Source organism: Hylobates moloch, unplaced genomic scaffold (assembly GCF_009828535.3).
Source record: "Hylobates moloch isolate HMO894 unplaced genomic scaffold, HMol_V3 SCAFFOLD_9, whole genome shotgun sequence".
Classification (NCBI taxonomy): Eukaryota; Metazoa; Chordata; class Mammalia; order Primates; family Hylobatidae; genus Hylobates; species Hylobates moloch.
The window spans coordinates 15,403,519-15,422,018 of NW_026652284.1; the positions used below are offsets into that span (position 1 = coordinate 15,403,519).

An 18,500-nucleotide genomic window follows, 5' to 3' on the forward strand; every position below is an offset into this window, starting at 1 on the left:
TGCCGCCCCTGGGAACTCTGAAGCAATTCCACTCTCTTCACCAAATATTTATCTACTGTGCCCAGCTGTACCCAGGCTCGACCCAGAAAAATCATGAACAAGTCCCTGCCTAACCGTTTAGAGGCGTCTGGATCTGCACCACCCATAGAAAAATGATGCAAACCAGCCGGGCGTAGTGGCTCACGCCTGTAATCCCAGCAATTTGGAAGGCCAAGGTAGGCGGATTACTTGAGGTCAGGAGTTCGAGACCAGCCTGGCCAGCATGGCGAAACCCCGTCTCTCCTAAAAATACAAAAATTAGCCAGGCATGGTGGCGTGTGCCTGTGGTCCTAGCTACTCCAGAGGCTGAGGCATGAGAATCGCTTAAACCCAGGAGGTGGAGGTTGAAGTGAGACAAGATCATGCTACTGCATTCCAGCCTGGGTGACAGGGCAAGACTCTGTCTCAAAAAAAAAAAAAAAGACAGAAAAAGAAAAATGATGCCAACCACAAATGTGTGCCTCACAGGTGACCACATTTTCTAGTAGCCACATCTTTTTAAAAGCTGAAATAAATAGGTACAATTAATTTTAACAATACGTCTTTGGGCTTTTTGATGTTTGTTTGTTTGAGACAGGGTCTTGCTCTGTCGCCCAGACTGGCATGCAGTGGCAGTCACTGCTCATTTGCAGCCTCATCCTCCTGGGCTCAAGAGATTCCCCCAACGTTGGCCTCCCGCGTAGCTGGGAGTACAGTGGGTGCACCACCATGCCTGGCTAATTTTTAAATTTTTTTGTAGAGACAGGGTCTTGCTATGTTGCCCAGGCTTATCTCAAACTCCTGAATGTAAGTGATCCTCCCTCCTCAGCCTCCTAAAGTGTTGGGATTACAGGAATGAGCCACCACATCCAGCTAAGAATACATTTGCATTTAATGAAATACATTCACCATATTATCATTCCAACATGGAGTCAATTATTTTTACAATTACCTTCTTTTTCTCCTTCTAACTCCTTGAAATCTGTGTGTATTTTATACTAGGGGTCCCCAACCCCTGGGCTGTGGCCTGTTAGGAACTGGGCACACAGTAAGATGTGAGCAGTAGGCTAGCAAGCAAAGCTTTGTCTTTAGATTCTCATAGGAGCGCAAACCCTATGATGAACCGCGCATGTGAGAGATCTAGGTTGCACGCCCCTTATGAGAATCTAATGCCTGATGATCTGTCACTGTCTCCCATCACCCCCAGATGGGACCATCTAGTTGCAGGAAAACAAGCTCAGGGCCCCCACTGATTGTACATTGCGGTGAATTGTAGAATTGTTTCATTATGTATTACAATGTAATAATAATAGAAATAAAGTGCACAAGAAACGTAATGCACTTGAATCATCCCGAAGCCATCCCCACCCCCATCCATGGAAAACCTGTCTTCCACAAAACAGGTCCCTCATGCCAAAAAGGTTGGGGACCACTGTTTTACACCTACAGCATGTGTCAGTTCGGATTAGCCACATGAACCTTGTCTGGCAGTGGCTACATGTTGGAAAGCACGGTCTAGGACCTCCTAGGCTTACTCTGGCCCCCTGGCAGCCCCTCAGACAACTGGCTTATTACATCTTCTCCAGAATTCACCTTTCTAGCTTTGCTTCACTGACGAAGGGTGGAACCCTGGTCCGGACAAGCCATCTTACCCTTGGATGTATAAAATAAGGGTAATAAAAATACTTACTTCTGGGGTTGTAGCAAGGATTCAGTGGGATAACATACACACAGTGCTTAGCGCAGGTGTCTGGCAGGGAATAAATGCTCCATAAATGGCGACCTAATGAATGAAAGCCTTAGCCCATCTTTCAGCATGGTGGTGGTTAATTTTCTGTGTCGAGTTGGCCAGGCTATGGCACCCCATCATCCAGTCAGACACCAGTCTGGATGTTGCTGTGAAGATATTTTTCAGATGTGATAAACGTTTAAATCAGTAGACTTTGAGTAAAGTAGATTGCACTCCAAAATGTGGGTGGGCCTCATCCAATCAGTTGAAGGCCTTAAGAACAAAGACAGGTTTCCCAAAGAAGAGGCAATTCAGCCTCCAGAATGCAACATAGAAACCGTGTTGTTTCCAACGTGTAGATTTCAGACTCAAGACCGTGACATCAGTTCTTCCCCCATTTCTGACTGGCCAGCTCTACAAATTTCAGGCTTGTCAGCCCCCACAATCATGTGAGCCAATTTCTTAAAATAAATCTCTCTCTCTGCATATATAAATGTACCCCCGGGTGGGGTACAGCCACAGCAGCACGCAGAACAGATACGACTTCCTCATTCTGAACTCACGCAGTACTAGAACAATGGAGCACCCCAGCCCTTCCCTCCCTCCGAGCATGATGTCTCTCAGGACCGAGAGCTGAGGCAGAGGTTGAATCAATGCCCCCATCCCAGAGACTCTTTTCAAGGGAGTGAGACCAAAGGGTGGGCTTTGCCAGGGGAAAGGGAATGTGAGGGGGCCAGGCAGGGCCAGGGTTATGGGGATCTGCTCTTGAGGGTACGCCTGCAGGTCCCCATGGTGCAGAGGCAGGGGTTGGGGCGGTCCCTGGCCACAGAAGGATTGCTTTGGGGATCCATGGCCCAGACCCCGAGCCCCTCCTTTCTCTGGTCTTCTGCCAGAATTCCTGTCAAATTTAGCTGCCCACAGCAGCCAGAGTGATTTTCCTAAAGTGCACATCGTGCCATTGACACCTTCCAAAGTCTTTCCCAGGCTTCCCCCATGACCCCATAAAGATAAAACCCAAAAGCCTTTTCCACGACTTACAATGCTCTGTGTGACCTGGCCACAGCCAGCCCAGCCTCTCACATTGTAGAAGCTTTGAAGTATGTTATAAAACAGCATGTAGTCAGAAGCCCATGTTTACAAAAACTTAAAATAACTATATACGCATAGGAAATAACTACTGTCTATTGGAACTTGGGTCTGTGCCAGGCCACGATGTGCAGTACCTTACTGGATATCACCTTGTTATTCCTTGTTCCTTATAACAATTTCTAGTATCTCCTTTATAGAAGAAGAAACTGAGGCCCAGAGAGGCCCCCAACTAGTGAGGGGCAGACCCCAGATCCACCAACACCAAAGTCCACGCTCTTCACTGCCAGGCTGGTTGGTGCCTCTGTGCAAATGGAAGATAATAATAGCTCCCACCTCATAGGGCTGTCGTGAGGATTAAATAGGCTGAGATGTGTGTGTGAATGGGCTCTGAACAGCTCCTGGCATGGCACAAGGGCTCAGGCAGTGTGCTGACCCACAGCAGCCTGTGGGCAGCCTGGCCAGATCATACTGGGATAGATTCAGACTGATCTCTGGTACTAGGGTCATGGGTGATCATATTTTTTTTTTTTAACTTTTCCACAATGACCAGGTAATACTTGTGCATTTCTTTCTTTTTAAATTATTTTATGTATAGTGCTCTCGGTGAGCTGTTAGTTTCCTCAAAGCAGGCTTGTCGAAGTTTGAGTGGCCTCCCAGGTTCCCCCAAGGCCTGGCACGGAGACCCCACACCCAGTGAAGGAACCTAACAGAAAACAGCTCAGAAGAGCCCCTCGTAGCCCAGGCCCTCTGCCCACAGGCTTGGCAGAGGCGCTTGTTGGAGGGGTGGGTGCAGGTCAGTGCCAGGAACTGGCCTAAGCTAAGTCCCCAGAAGACACCGTGGGATGCTTTGTGGCTCTTCCGGACCCCAGAGGATAGGTGGGAGCAGCCATGATGCATGCGACCTCCGGCCCTGAATCCACCAACAGCTGTGACCACTTCAGCTATTTTAAACCTCTGGGCACCAGGAAACTCCTGTCTCATCAACCAGGCTCTGGGCCCAATATTATAACCTGAGCCCGGGCAGGAGTCCTGAGTGTGGGTGGCCAGGTCTGAATTGGGTTTTTAAGGGGAGGGGGCTTCATTTCTTGAGCTTTGTGCCAGGCTCTGTGCTAGTATTTTCTACACCTTGTTGTCTCATTTAATACCATCCTTACACTGTTCTGAGGGATCAGTTATTTCACAGAGGCAGAAAATGGGGATCCGAATGGCAAAGTACCTGGCTCGAGGCTGCACAAAAGCAGAGCTGGGCCTAGAACTGCGACTTCCTTATCTACAAAGCATGGACAACATTCTGCCCCTGCCCTCACTCGGCCTTGCCCCTGCCTCCACCCCAGTGGCCCTGCAAGTTCCTCCCTCTGCCACTCTTAGGAGCTCTGCAACCCAGAGTCAATTCCCCCACCTCCTCACAGCTCACTTTCTTCATCCGTAAAGTGGCAGAGTTACCAGGAGGGTTCAGCGATCTAACTCTAATACATGAAAAGTGCCACTTGGAACAGTGCCTGACCCACAGAAAGAACGCAGTAAGTGCCCGCTCTTACTCCTGCTCCCCTGGGTATCATGGTCTGATGTTATCACTACCTTGCCCAGTGTCCTGTTATGAACTGCCCGGGGTCTCCATCAGTGGGGGGTCCAGTGTCCTCCCCCACTCTGGCCCCAGTCTCCCCATGAATCAAATGAAAGAGCCCCAGGAAGGTGAGAACCCTGGTGGGTGCCCATTATCTGTCACACAGTAAGGACTCCAAAGTCACTCGTGGCAGAGGGGTGCCCAGACACGAGCTCACCTCTGGGGGCACCTGAAAGTCTCTCCAAGCCACACAAGTTTTGTCCCAGTTTGGCAGGTGGCCACCTGAGAGATTCCTCCTGATTGGAGGATGTGCTCAGCCGGGTGCCTGGAACTCATCAGAAGTTACTGGCCTCGGCCGGGCGCTGTGGCTCACGCCTATAATCCTAGCACTTTGGGAGGCTGAGGCGAGTGGATCACCTGAGATCAGGAGTTTGAAACCAGCCTGGCCAACATGGAGAAACCCCATCTCTACTAAAAATACAAAATTAGCCAGGTGTGGTGGTGCCTGCCTGTAATCCCAGCTACTTGGGAGGCTGAGGCAGGAGAATCAATTAAACCTGGGAGGCAGAGGTTGCAATGAGCTGAGATGGCGCCATTGTACTCCAGCCTGAGCAAAAAGAGCAAAACTCTGTCTCAAAAAAAAAAAAAAAAAAGTTACTGGCCTCTCCCTGGGTCTGCGAGCTGTGCCTTTGGGGGACAAATGACCTCCTGGCTAAAACTCGGGCCTTCCCTCTTCCCCACTCACATTCCTCCCAAATCGCTGCCACTCAGAAGCAGCTGGGCTCTTCACCACCTCCTAATTTGGGCCGCTTCAGGGAGAAGGTTAGAGTCCAAGGGCTGGGTGTGTCAGCACTGGGCACTTGTGGGCCTCACCCCTCTTTTCTGGGGGCACCCCTTCCTGGAGCTCCATCTTCCATCAGCCCTAACTCCTTCCCAAACACACATCCCCTCTGCCCTACTCCTTCTCTCCCACGGCCTCTGCCCACCCACCCTCAGTTTCTGTCCAAAGACCACTTCCTCACACAGGGCTGATGTATGTGTCTGAACAGCACTCCCACTGGGTCCGAGGGGTAGGGCTGGGACGTGGGAGGGGCTGGCCGAGGCCCGCACTGATTGTCATCCTACATCTCAGCCTCTATGAGACACACCATGACCTCTGTGTGGCACCCCCCTTCCCTTGGTGGCCCAGGCCAGACCCGGGGCCCTAATCCTTACCCCTCCCCTCTCCCTCAACCCACACATCCTGTCAGTCACCAGGTGCCACCAAAATCCCAGTCCATAAGCAGTGGCTGGATCAATCCCCACCTCTCCAGCTCTAGCCACAGCTGTGGGCTTCCTCGCCCCTCCCCAGCCCAGCCTCCTGCCCAGGGGCAGCGGGGGCAGCCAGAACGACCCATTTCACGAGCACACCCGACCACGGCTCGCGGAGGCAACCACTCCAGGCTCCCACCTCCCACCCTCCAATGCCTTGGCTTGATGTCCTGGTCCCTGTCAGCTGCCGGCTTCCCCATCCCCACCGCTTCCCATTTTCCCTATGGTGAGGTTCATCTGACTGTTGGGGGGTGGGGGTACCGGGCTGCACCCGGCTTTGCACAGGCAGCTCCCTCTCCTCGCCTTTAATTTGCAAACGCCTCCTTTAAGAAGGCTCCAGGGTCCTCTTCTCTGGGAAGGCTTCCTGGCCCCCAGGCTGGGTTAGGGCACCCTCTTTGTGCTCCCACATTTGCATTTTCTGCCCCACTGGGCTGGGGCGTCCGGAGGGGAGCTAGGGCCCTCCAACACCTGGGCGCCCACCGAAGGTTTGTCGAATGAAAGAATGAGAAACCGACCATGGAAAGCACAAAACTCGTCCCTGATGACTTCACCACGACCGCAGCGGGGCGGGACGAGTTAGGGGCGGGACCACGCTTGACGGATAGGCCCGCAGCCCACTGCGAGAGGACTGGGGCGGGCCGCCCCGCCCACCGGCCGCTGGATAAGGCTGCGCGCGGGGCCGTGGGGCGCAGGCTGCTGGAGAAGGCGCACCTGCTGCAGGTGCTCCCGGCCGCCCCGGACCAGCGAGCGCCGGCACTGTGGCGGGGAGGATGCTGCGCGAGCGGACCGTGCGGCTGCAGTACGGGAGCCGCGTGGAGGCGGTGTACGTGCTGGGCACCTACCTCTGGACCGATGTCTACAGGTGAGCCGGCCCACCGTGATGCCCGGGCCGGGATCTCGCGCCCAGAAATCCTGAGACGCGCTCAGACTCGGGGACGTGGACAGCCTTTGTCCAGCCCGAGTTGTCCCTCATCCCAAGTCCCCCGCGCGCAGAAATCCTAAGAACCTCACCCAGAAACCTGACAACCCCCGAACCTTGTGTCCACCTTCCTGAAACCCTGGGACTCTCCCAGATCCCCTAACACAGCCTCAGCCCCACCTCCCTCACGACCCCTTTCGCAGACCCTCCCTTTCACCCGTGACCCTCCGTCTGGCCCTCTCCAGTTCTCCTCCCTGGGGACCTCACACCCCTTCAGCTTCCCTGCTGTCCTCTCCCCTTTCACTTCCCCTCCTCACATCACTTCCCCTCGGACCCACCTCAACCCAGCCCCTCTCCTGCTTCCCACTCCCAGTTCAGCGGAGTTCCCGCGGAGACTTGCCGGACTGGGGCAGGACCCGAAGGGAGTTGCCCTGAGGCTGAATCTGGCCCTGGAGGTTACTCAGGCTCCGATTTCGCCCTGTGGGGGCTGCTGGTGGCTGCTTGTCCCCAGGCACTGGCCATGAGCTCCGTGTCCCCAGATGCCTTCCCCTGACTTCATTCTGAGACCACAGAGGGACAATATTCTACCCAGCTGACGACGGGGACTTGGGGTGTATGGCGGGGTACTTTGTTGGAAAAGGATACTGATTCAGAGTTCTGCTCCCTCCCCTTCTCTCTGTCCAAGAACTTGGTTGAGTGCGGGATGTCCGAGACAGCTGAAGGTAGGGTAGAGCCCTACCGGTTCCCCCAAATCCAAGTAAGCAGCCAAGTCTAACGATCTGTCTCCCTGAGTAATGGGACGGGCCTTGGAAAGGTGTGGCTGGTGTGAATGAAGGGGTGGAGTTATGCTGGGGTTTGATCTGCCCCCTCTATTCCAAGCATTTAAAACCTCCCCATTGCTAGGGTTGGAGGGGTCAGTGCTGGGGGCAGGGAGCACGCAGGACTCTGAGGTGGGACCCTGTGCTGACACCGGGTGGGTCCCCTATCCTCTCTCTGCCTCAAGCTGAACTCACACGGAGGCACCATCGTGGTTTATGGCTCCCAAATCATCCTGACACCTGGAGCACCCTGCCTCTCCCAGGCTCCCACCAACCCATCATGTGTCTCCCCACACAGCCCTGGCCGCCCTCCCACCTGCCCAACCAGTCTCCCGCCACCTCTGCAGAGGCACTGGCCACACTGATACCAACAAGCCCCAGGATCAGGGACCCACTCCATGCCTCTGTCCCTGGCCTCAGCCTCTGCCTTCCGCTGGGCCTGGGCTTCAGTTGCCTCCCATGTAAACCTCAGAGGTGGACTGGGTGGTCTCCGAGGACAAGAACACAGCAGTGGAGGGTAGTCCAGGCACCAGTGGGCTGGAAGAGCTCCCCTGCCTTCCCCACCCCCAGCCCCGAACTGGGCGCCGCTAGGGAGTGGGCGTGGAGCCAGAGTGCTCAGGTCTCTAAGCCTCAGCTGTCACCATACCCGCCTGTTTATTTGCTGGGGCATGGCTGGTGCCGCCTGAAAGGCTGGCATGAGCCTCCCAGTCGGGGGTGGGGAGCAAAGGAGGGTTCTAACTCAGGCCCCCTGCCATCGCTCTATCCTGGCAAAGAGAGGCCCAGCTGGGGTAGGGGCAGGGAGTGGGGCAGATGTGGACTCAGCCTCCCTCTAGCAGGGAGCAGCAGTGTGACGATTCCCCTTGTCCTGTCTCAACGACCACAAAGACCCTCACCCCCACCGGCACTTAAGGTTCTCTACCACCGTAGAGAGGGGCAGTGCGCTCTAGACCGGTACTGTCCAGAAAAGTCCAGTTTGAACCACAATAAAACCACAATTGCATTTTAAATCTTCTAGTAGCCCACATTTTTTTAAAGTTAAAACCGCAGGCATAATTTTAATAATATATTTTGTTTAACCCAATATTTTAGAATATTATCATTTCAACACGCAATCAATATAAAAATTATTAAGGAAATGGTTTACCTTCCTTTTTTTCATGCTAAGTCTTTGTAATCCGGTATACATTTTACACTTCAGCACATCTCAGCGTAGACTGAGTGCATTTCAGGTGCTCACTGGCCACCGTGCTGGCGGCCACTGTCCTGGACAGCACAGGTCTGGTGCAGAGTTTCTCGACCTCAGCACTATTGCATTTTGGGCTCAATATTTCTTTGTTGCAGTGGGATGTTTAGTGGTATCCCTGACCTCTGTCCCCTAGATGCCAGTAGCAACTCCAAAATTTTGACAACCAAAAATGTCTCCAGACAGTGCCAGCAGTCCCCTGGCAGGGGGGCGAAGTCACAGCCAGTTGAGACTCACTGGTCCAGTGGAAGGAAGCCTCTTCCAGGACTAAGGAGCTTGAGTTGTTACTGCTATTGTGACTCGAATTACCTGTAGTAATGAGAGCAACTGCCAGTATTGATAACAGGAGGAGGTATTAGTGGGCACTTATGAACTGAACCCACCACCTCCTTTCTTCCTCACCATAGACCCTGGAGGGTTCATTGATCATCCCATTTTACAGATGAGGAAGGTAAGGCTCAGAGAGATGAAGCCATTTGTCCAGAGTCACGCAGGACTCAGGTCCAGATCTGTTTGACTCAGAACTCATGCTCTTATCCCACACTCTGTCGTACGTGACCCTAAAACCAGCAGGTTGAACTGGACGGCCCTCTCAGCCTGTGTCTCTTCCACCCTGGCCACGAGCCCACTGTCCCCAGAGACTTCACCAACTCCCATTTGGCCCTCCACTCTTCCCTGAGTCCTTTGCTGCCCAGACACAGATCCTGGCTCAAGATCCCAAGTGATGCCCCCAGAGCCTCCAAGTAGACCCCAAGGAACAAGGCCCGGGGGTGCTGGGCCCAGTTAATTAGGGAGTGGCATCCTGACCCTCACTCCTTCTGAGTCGCAAAGGTGAGCGAACCGGCCTCGCATCCACTCCCTTTCCCAGGGGCTCTGGGCTCCCTTTCCTGTGATGCTGGCACAGCCTGTTCCCCTCCAGACACATAGCAGGGGCCTCCCCGGCCCCATTCCTCAATAGACCTTGTGGTCCTGGCAGGCACTGCCCTACCAGCTTCCATCCACAGGCTGTGTGACCTTGAGCAAATCGCTTCACTTCTCTGAGCCTCCACTGACCCAAATGGGGGTCGATCAGAGAACAAGAGGAAGGATCTTGTGTTCAACAGAAGTTGTACACTCAGGGTCACAGTGATGAACAATTGACCACTTTGCTGCCCCATGAGGGGTCATCCAGGCCACCATGGGCAGGGGTGCTCTGGGCCACACACGCTCTCCCAGCAAAACTGGCCCCCCTGGGGATGGATGCCTTGACCTAGCCTCATTCTGACTGCTAGTCTCCAGCAAGCAATGAATAGATACACAGAAAGAAGGAAGTAGGGTGTTTCTTAGAAATTGTACTTTGTGATTGTTGTTAAAGATACTCACTGTTTCCTTCTGCTCTTCCCAAATATACTCATCTTAGTCTTGGCACAGGTACACCTGGCCCACACAATCTCCTCCGGTGGTCCCTTTAGCCGACAGTCACTTCTTCAGTGGGACTGGCCTGGGTCCCCATCTGATTTGGGCTTGAAGTCGGAGAGAGGGCACAGAGGGAGTCCCTAGGTTGATTTCATCCTGGCCACCCACCTCTTGTGAGCCCTGGAGGCATGGACACTCCCAGAGTCTGGAAGGATTAGAGAGACGACAGCCTTGGAGTAAAGTAGGTAGCAGGGTGGTCACTCTCTGCCCACAAGCTGGGCCTTGGGAACGGGTTCTTCTGTCCCTCCCTCGGCTTACGCCTCTGCCAGCGAGAGTTCTCCAGAAGGCAGGGCTCTTCTTTTCCTCCCTGGTGGACAGGGGCCAGGATCCAGATCCTGAGGTCTGCAGGAGCTTCAGCACACTGGAATGATGTTAACATTGTCCCTTTGCCTGTGCAGAGGTTCCAGCTGTGTCTGTGAGGTGGAGGTGGGAGGATTCCCTTCCCTGGGATTCCCCAAGGCAGAGGCTGACCAGCCATTGTCCCAGTAGAAGAGATAAAGAAGATAAATGTCAGATAGCAATATCAAGTAAATAGTAATAATTTGCCCATAACTCGCTGGCAGAAGATAGGAAGAAGGTATCAGGCAGGCACTCCTAGACTTTGGCACAAACTCACTCCCAGACTTTCTGTCTCTTGGTTGGTGTGAAGGCTAGAGATGTATTTGCTTTTTTAAAAAGTGTCATTAGGACAAAGGCCAGGAGAGTCTGAGATCCAGTTTGCTGTGATGGGGGCCTGGGGTGCTATGGGCTCCCCTCCCCATGGTGTGCCAGGCCCCACCTCACTGATCTCCTCTCCTAGCAATTCCTCAGCACACACTCCATTCCGGCCACACTGGCTTTGTGGATGCTGTTAGCCCTTGGCTGCGCCAAGCTCATTCCCACCTCAGGGCCTTTGCAGTTGCTGTTCCCTCTGCCTGGAACACCATCCCCCAGATCCCCACAAGCCTGACTTTCATCAGTCAAGTCTCAGCTCCAGTGTCACCTCCTCCAGGCAGCTTTCTTTGACTACCTCATGTTGTGGTGCCCTACCCTGAGTCCCAAGAACTCTGTTTCATCACATTTTTTTCTTTGCACAACTTCTCATCGTTTCTTAATATTACTAGTTTACATTTATTGAACACTTATTTAGTGCAGCCTTCTCAACACTTTGCATGCTCCATCTCACGGGCATGTAATAACTTACGTATTTAAGCCTTGCAACAACTTTGTGAGTTAGGTATGATGATTGCCCCCCCTTTTGCAGTTGGGGAAACTGAAGGAAGGAATGTTTGTCCAGGATGGCACAGCCGGTAGACTGTGGGGTGCACAGCCCAGGCCCCTGCCTGCTCTGCCGGGCTTCCCTCCTGGCACTTGTGTTTCAGGTGTGCCTCCTCCTTGTTCGTGGTCCTCCCTGGAGTCAATGAAGGGCTCCCTGGATTAATGAATGAATGAATGAATGAGGCCTGTGATGCCTGTGGACTGGCCTGTCGTGGGGCTGAGCTCCCCACCCCCAGCCTCAAGGGACAGGCACCATTGGATGGGCCTGTGGAAGGACAAGGGCATGTGGCCACGCTTGGCCCGAGCAGCACTTTCTCCTGAGAGAATGACGGTGGGAGGAATTCAGGCCAGGTCAGGTGGCCCATAAATTAGAACAGCACCCAGAGCCCTCAACCCCAAACGGGAGGCCTTGCCAGGAGTTGCTCCAGGGCTCTGGTTTCAGACTAGTTTCCTGGGGTTGGGAGTGTTCTAAGGAGAACCAGGCCCACAGTCCCTGCATAGCTGGGGTCCCTGAGACCTTCCCTCGTCGACTGCAGGGCCCTGAGTTGGGATGGGAGCACAGTGGCAGGGGTTCACCCCAGTGCCCACCCCTAGCTGACCAGACACACCTGCTGCACTTTGGAGGAGGCAGCTTTTGAAAGCAGCTCTCTCCTGCCCAGCCACGCCAGACCTTGCACCCAGAGGCTTTGATGGGCCCAGGCTTGCTTCTCTCTGTCATTGACCCAAGAGCCCAGGACAGGAAGCCAGTCTTTAGTGTCCCTTCTCTGAGTCTCAGACTCCCACCTGTGAAATAAGTAAGGGGCTCTCATTCGGTCCTCTTCAGAGCCAGGCCTGACCCTCCCCTCTGCCCCACACCAGGCACACCTACCTGGGGGACCTCAGGGAAGACTCCAGACTTTGAATTCTCTCCCAGGGAGGGGGCAGCCAGGCCCAGGTCTCAGAGAGCTTGAGTTCCCCTCACACTCGGCCATGACTGTCCCTGAGACTTGAACCGGGTGCTTGCCCTCTAGGGGCCTCAATGTGCTCATCTGTAAAATGAAATCACAGTGGTATGGGCCTCATGGGGTTATCGAAAGAACGGACTGAGGTCATGTGGGCCATGGGCTTGGTACAGTGCCTGAAACATAATGAATACTCAGTTCCCTGGTGGTCTAGTGGTTAGAATAATAATAATAATAATAATAATAATAATAGTAAATAGTAAATTGTTATGTATTTGTATTGAGTTTATTTTGAAAACAAGTAATAATGAGACCTGATCCCTGTCCTCAAAGAGTTCATAGTACTTATGGGAAAGAAATGTAGAACTGCATTTATTAAGTGTTGTTTGAGACACCAATAAATGGAGGGAGAGATATATTCTGGCTGATGAGATAGGGATGACTTCCTGGAAGAGGTGGCAATTGAGCTGGGTCTTGAAGGATGGACTGGGGTTCAGAGTGAGACCAAGAACATGCCACTCAGGGGCAGAGATAACTGGCAGGAAATTTGGGGCACACAGAGACAGAAAAGGCACAGCTTCAGAGGCCTGGAGTATAAGGCTGGAGGGTCAATGAGCTCTAACCAGGCTTCGAATGCATTGTTCAGACATTGGACTTTGTTGTGTAAGTAGCAGGGAGTCACTGAAGGTTTCTGAGGAGAGGAGTGGCTATAGATCAGATTGTTTCTTCCCTAAGGAGAGGCCCGGGACAGCTGGATGCACCAGGTGGTGAGGGAAGCTGGCTGAAGGCAGACGTCATGGTTTGCCTCCACTGATCCCTGTTCAGGGCAGCTGCCCACCCACAGGGCCCCAGCCACCACCATGCCTAGCACCAGGTGTGAGGTCTGGACTGAGGTCATTCTCCCCGTGGTCCTTGCCTGCCTCTTGCTCGCCATGGGGTTGCATGCCAGGCTGGCACCCACGACTCCCCCCCCAAGACTCTTCTAAAGCCCCAAGAGCAGGATGTCACACCCAGGCTGCCAGGAGCTGGGGTCACTCTGGGGATGAGCCCCAGCTGGTGTTAATGAGGCCCAGGCCAGGCGGGCAAGCTAAGAAAGCCAGATGCCAGCAAGGAGTAGGCACTTCATGCCCTCAATTCTGGGGCTGGTGAGCCACCCCAGCCCTGCAAGGCCAAGCCAGTGACCCTCCCCACTGACTGAGCCAAGACCAGCGAGGACCCATGGCTCCTAGAGACCACAAAGCATGTGTGGGACTGGGCAAATGTCCTTTGTTTGACACCAACCGAGTGGCCATTTCTCTCCATTTCCACAGCCACTGTCTGGTCCCAAGACACCATCATCGCTCACGTGGGCAGCTGCAGCCACCTCCTCCCCACTTCCTCTGTTGCTTTCCTGAAATCCATCCCCCACCCTGCATTCTGGGTGACCGTGCACTCTGGATGATCTATCTACAGCACAAAACCGATCATACCACCCCTGCTGAGAAACCTTCAGTGACTTCCCTCTACAATCAGAGGAAGGCCAGCTCCTCACCGTTATCTAAAACCCCTGCTCCCACCACTCTCCCTCCCCCTTGCTCACAAACTCCAGACACACTCCCCTCTTTCCAGCTTCTCGAGCATGCAGGACTAACCCCCACCTCGGGCCATCACGCAAGCTGTCCTGTTGCTTGGAAATCTCTGCTCCTCTTCCTCTCCTCCCTTGTCCAACTCAGTGCTTGTCAAACTGTGGGGGACCAGCAGCATCAACATCACCTGGGAGCTTGTTAGAAATGCAGTTTCTCAGCTCCCACCCCACAGTCGATAGATCAGAAACTCAGGGACTGGGCCCATTCACCTGTATTTTAGCAGGCCCTGTAGGTAGTGGTAATGCACACTCAAATTTAAGAATCTCTGGTTTAATTGTTTTTGTTGTTTTTTTTTTTTACAATCAGCAGTGCAATGGTGTAATTAATTCCTTCCTATCCTTTAGAGTATAAAGTTTAAACCTTAGTTCAAATGCCACTTCCTCAGGGAATCCCTCCTTGAACCCCAGGCTGGGGCCTCGTGGCACCCTCTCCTTCTCCTTTATAGCAATTATCACAGCTGTAATCATGTAATCCATTGAAAGTTTGTTTTTTCTGGCCAGGCACAGTGGCTCACACCTGTAATCCCAGCACTTTGGGAGGCTGAGGCAGGCAGAGCACTTGAAGTCAGGAGTCCCAAACCAGCCTGGACAACATGGTGAAACCCCGTCTCTACTAAAAAATACAAAAATTAAAAATAGCCAGGCATGGTGCTGGGCTCCTATAATCCCAGCTACTCAGGAGGCTGAGGCAGGGGAATCGCTTGAACCCGGGAGGCAGAGATTGCAGTGAGCCGAGATCATGCCACTGCACTCCAGCCTGGGCAATAGAGCAAGACTCTGCCTCAAAAAAAACAAAAAAAAGGTCTGTCTTTTCCATGGGCCCTGGGAATGTGTTCGCTTTTTCACCAATCTACCCCTCAATGCCTGGAACTGTGCCTGGCACATCATTGTTAAGTGCTTAGTAAATACATGTTGAGTGAATGAATGACCATATAAGTAAGCCCTCCTCCTCCAGCCCTCCTGCAGCAAACATTTACACTTACGGTGTGCCCATACTAGGCCAGGTGCTGAAACAAACAAACAAACAAACAAACAAGAAGATCCAATCCCTACCTTCAAGGAGTGAACTGCCAAAAGGGCCAGTAACTGTGGGGGCAAATGGATTGAGTTAGGTCTTCAAGGAGAGATGGACATTTGCCAGGCAGAGAAGTCAGGAGAAAGTCTTGCTGGTAAAAGGAACGACATATGTCAAAATGCACAGTAGACGGAACAATGCAGGGAGTTGAAGTGGTGGAAGGAACCACAGAAAATGAAACCAGAGAGTCAAGCTGAGTTGCAATGGCCAAATGCCCCTAGTTCAACACCAGGATGAAGAGTTTGGATATTCTTGTATGGGTAGGCACTGAGGAGCCAGTGAATATTTTCAAGAAAGCAAATGACCTGATTTTTGTTTTTTGTTTTTTGTTTTTAAATCACTTGTGTAATACAGCTTGGAAAGCCAAGAAGGGCAGGTGCCTTCATTCACGTATTGCCAAAGACTACATTGAGCGTAACCATGTCCTGGGTTCTGGGATTCCGTGGTAGGCAGAAGAGACGTGGCCACAGGAATTGGCAGCCTGTCCCTCCATCCATGCTGTCCTTAGCCTCTCTCTAATAAGCAAGAAGGTCATGACCACCCCCAAGCCCCCTCCCTTTCCCTCAATACTGTCCTGGGCCCCTCTCTGCAGCCTCCAGGGACAATCCAGGTGCCTGAAGCCCCTGGCGCTCGGGTTTCTGCTAGAGGGATTCTAAAGTGTTCTTCCTGGGGAGGAAGGCAGCCAACAGGATCTGCAGGGGCACAATGGGCCCCTTTGTTGCTTTGCCCAGGGCCACTCCAAGAATAGCTGTTTGCTCAGCTCAGAGCAGGGCTGGTGCTGGGGAATAGAAGGGTGTGGGGCCCTGGAGCTGCAATGTGGGCTGGACGTTAACCCTCTGGAGCCTCTGAGGCCTCTTTTGGTTTCTCTCTGGCCCAGAGGAATGAAGGCGGGCAGGCAGCATCACTTACAGTAACTGAGTCAGGGTCGTAAGAGATCATCTTGTAAAACATTTTTTCCTAAATAGAAATGTGTGCAGAATCTCAATATATAAAACCAGATGAAATAATAGTGGCTCTGGGCCAGGCGTGGTGGCTCACTCCTGTAATCCCAGCACTTTGGGAGGCCTAGGCGAATGGATCACTTGAGGTCAGAAGCTCAAGACCAGCCAGGCCAACATAGTGAAACCCCGTCTCTACTAAAAATACAAAATTTAGCCAGGCATGGTGGTGCACACCTGTAGTCCCAACTACTTGGGAGGCTGAGGCAGGAGAATCACTTGAACCTAGGAGGCGGAGGTTGCAGTGAGCAGAGATAGCACCACTGCACTCCAGCCTGGGTGACAGAGCAAGACTCTGTCTCAGTTGAAGAAAATAAATAAATAAATGATAATAGTAGTAGTGGCTCTGGTTAAGGTGGGGAGGGGAGTGGCAGGAATCCAGTGGAGATATCCCAAGCCTTTTTTTTTTTTTTTTTTATAGACAGAGTCTCGCTCTGTCACCCAGGCTGGAGTGCAGTGGCACAATCTGAACTCACTGCAACCTCCGCCTCCCAGGTTCAAGTGATTCTCCTGCCTCAGCCTCCCGAGTAGCTGGGACTACAGGCACACGCCACTACACTCGGCTAATTTTTGTATTTTTTTTTAGTAGAGATAGGGTTTTGCCATGTTGGCCAGGCTGGTCTTGAACTCCTGACCTCAAGTGATCCACCCACCTCAGCCTCCCAAAGTGCTGGGGTTACAGGTATAAGCCACCGCACCCAGCCATCCCCAGCTTCCTAGAGCCTTCCTCCTCACCCCTTTGCCCAGGGCCTCTCCTCTGCACTCTCTGGACTCAGCCACCTCTGCTCTGGTTCCATCCTCTCACCTAACACTGGATGAAACTGAGAGAGGGAAAGTCCCTGGCCCAAGGCCACCCAGCAATTTGATGGGCAAAGCTGAGACCTGCAGGAGAGGAATGCTTCCCAGACTGAGGCCATAGTTTCCCAGACTCTCATGGCTTTGGCCAAAACCATCTTCAACCTGTCGCACTATTAACTCTTCTTTAACCCAGCTCACATTTTTCTTAATAACTTTATTTTAAACAGAGATTTTATAGCATTACCATAAATGGCAAGACTTTATCAGTCACCATAAAAAGATACTGTGTTTGATAAATACATAAGTCTTCTTTTAGATTGTTCCTCCCTGTGCCACCTAAAGCATCCAGGGTGTGTACTCACACCTCTCCTTGGGAACGGCTCACCTTCCGTCCCACTCACCTCTGCCTTCTTTGCTTGGGTGTATGATGGGCCAAGCGCTGTGCTAGGCTCTGAAGAATGAGGATGGGAGAGGCCAGACCATGCCCTCAGGGGACTTATAACCCAAAGGAGGGCAGGTACCATGTGGCAACACCATTCAGCAAAATGTGGCTCCAGCCCTAGGAGGAGTGGGAGACGAGAGCTGTGGGCAGGAGGGTGGTAGTCCACCTGAGGCGTAGGGACTAACAGATGGACACTCAGAAGGTGCAGACCCCCTCAAGTCAGGGGCAAAACTGGACTTAAACCCAGGTCCTCTGCACGTGCACCCTTAGTCCAGGGCTTTTGTCCAGACTCTGTGCCCCTCTTAATGATGAATGTGGCCAGGTGCGCCTGTAATCCCAACACTTTGGGAGGCCGAGGCGGGTGGATCACCTGAGGTCAGGAGTTCGAGACCAGCCTGGCTACCATGGTGAAACCCCAACTCTACTAAAAATACAAAAATTAGCCGGGCATGGTGGCAGGCACCTGTAATCCCAGCTACTCCGGAGGCTGAGGCAGGAGAATCGCTTGAACCAAGGAGACAGAGGTTGCAATAAGCTAAGATCACGCCACTACACTCCAGCCTGGGTGACAGAGAGAGACTCCTCCTCAAAAAAAAAAAAAAAAAAAGATAGATGCGGAGAGGGGACAGCAGGCCATGACCAAGAAGTGTCCAGTCTCACATCATCCCAGGACAGGCTGCAGAGTTTGGAAGGGGGCAGGACAAGAACTAGAATGACCTTGGGGTGTCTTCATTGAGCTCCTCTCCCAGCACTGGCCACAGGCTGCTGAGTTCTTCTCCACTCTCCTGCCAGAGCCCAAGACCAGTAGTCTTTGCCCGTAGCCCCTGAAGTCTGTGGCCCAGGTCAGAGAGACGCTCGCTGCCCGGCAGCCTCTACAGCAGCCTCTACAGATTCATGCTCACGGCCTTGGCCAGCCCAGGGCTCTGAGCAGTGGACCGCAGTGCTGATTGTCTGGACCAGTGGTTCTCAAAGTGTGGTACTGGAACCGGCAGCATCAACAGTTCCTGGAAGCAAGTTAGAAATGCAGATTCTCGGGCCCCGTGCCAGACCTCCTGAATCGGACGCTCTGAGATGGGGCCCCGCAGTCTGTGTTTTGACAAGACCTCCGGGTGCCGCCACCCCAGCCACTGCTGCTGCGCTTGATGGCCGCTGGCCTACACCTGTCATTCAACCCTGGCTACTGTTTCCATCTTTAGCTGCCCCAGCACCCTCAGCCTCT

The 18,500-nt window shown here is 53.0% G+C and overlaps 1 protein-coding gene across 1 annotated transcript in view; it reads left to right on the forward strand.

Annotated features, from left to right (window-relative positions):
- Window positions 1-6,385: 6,385 nt before the first annotated feature.
- The window catches only part of PADI2 (peptidyl arginine deiminase 2), a 52,737-nt gene continuing 40,622 nt past the window's right edge, over window positions 6,386-18,500 (forward strand). The window contains exon 1 of the mRNA XM_032759064.2: window positions 6,386-6,573. Within this exon, the coding sequence (XP_032614955.1) occupies window positions 6,482-6,573 (92 nt within the window). The 5' untranslated portion in view covers window positions 6,386-6,481. The remainder of the gene's footprint in view (window positions 6,574-18,500) is intronic.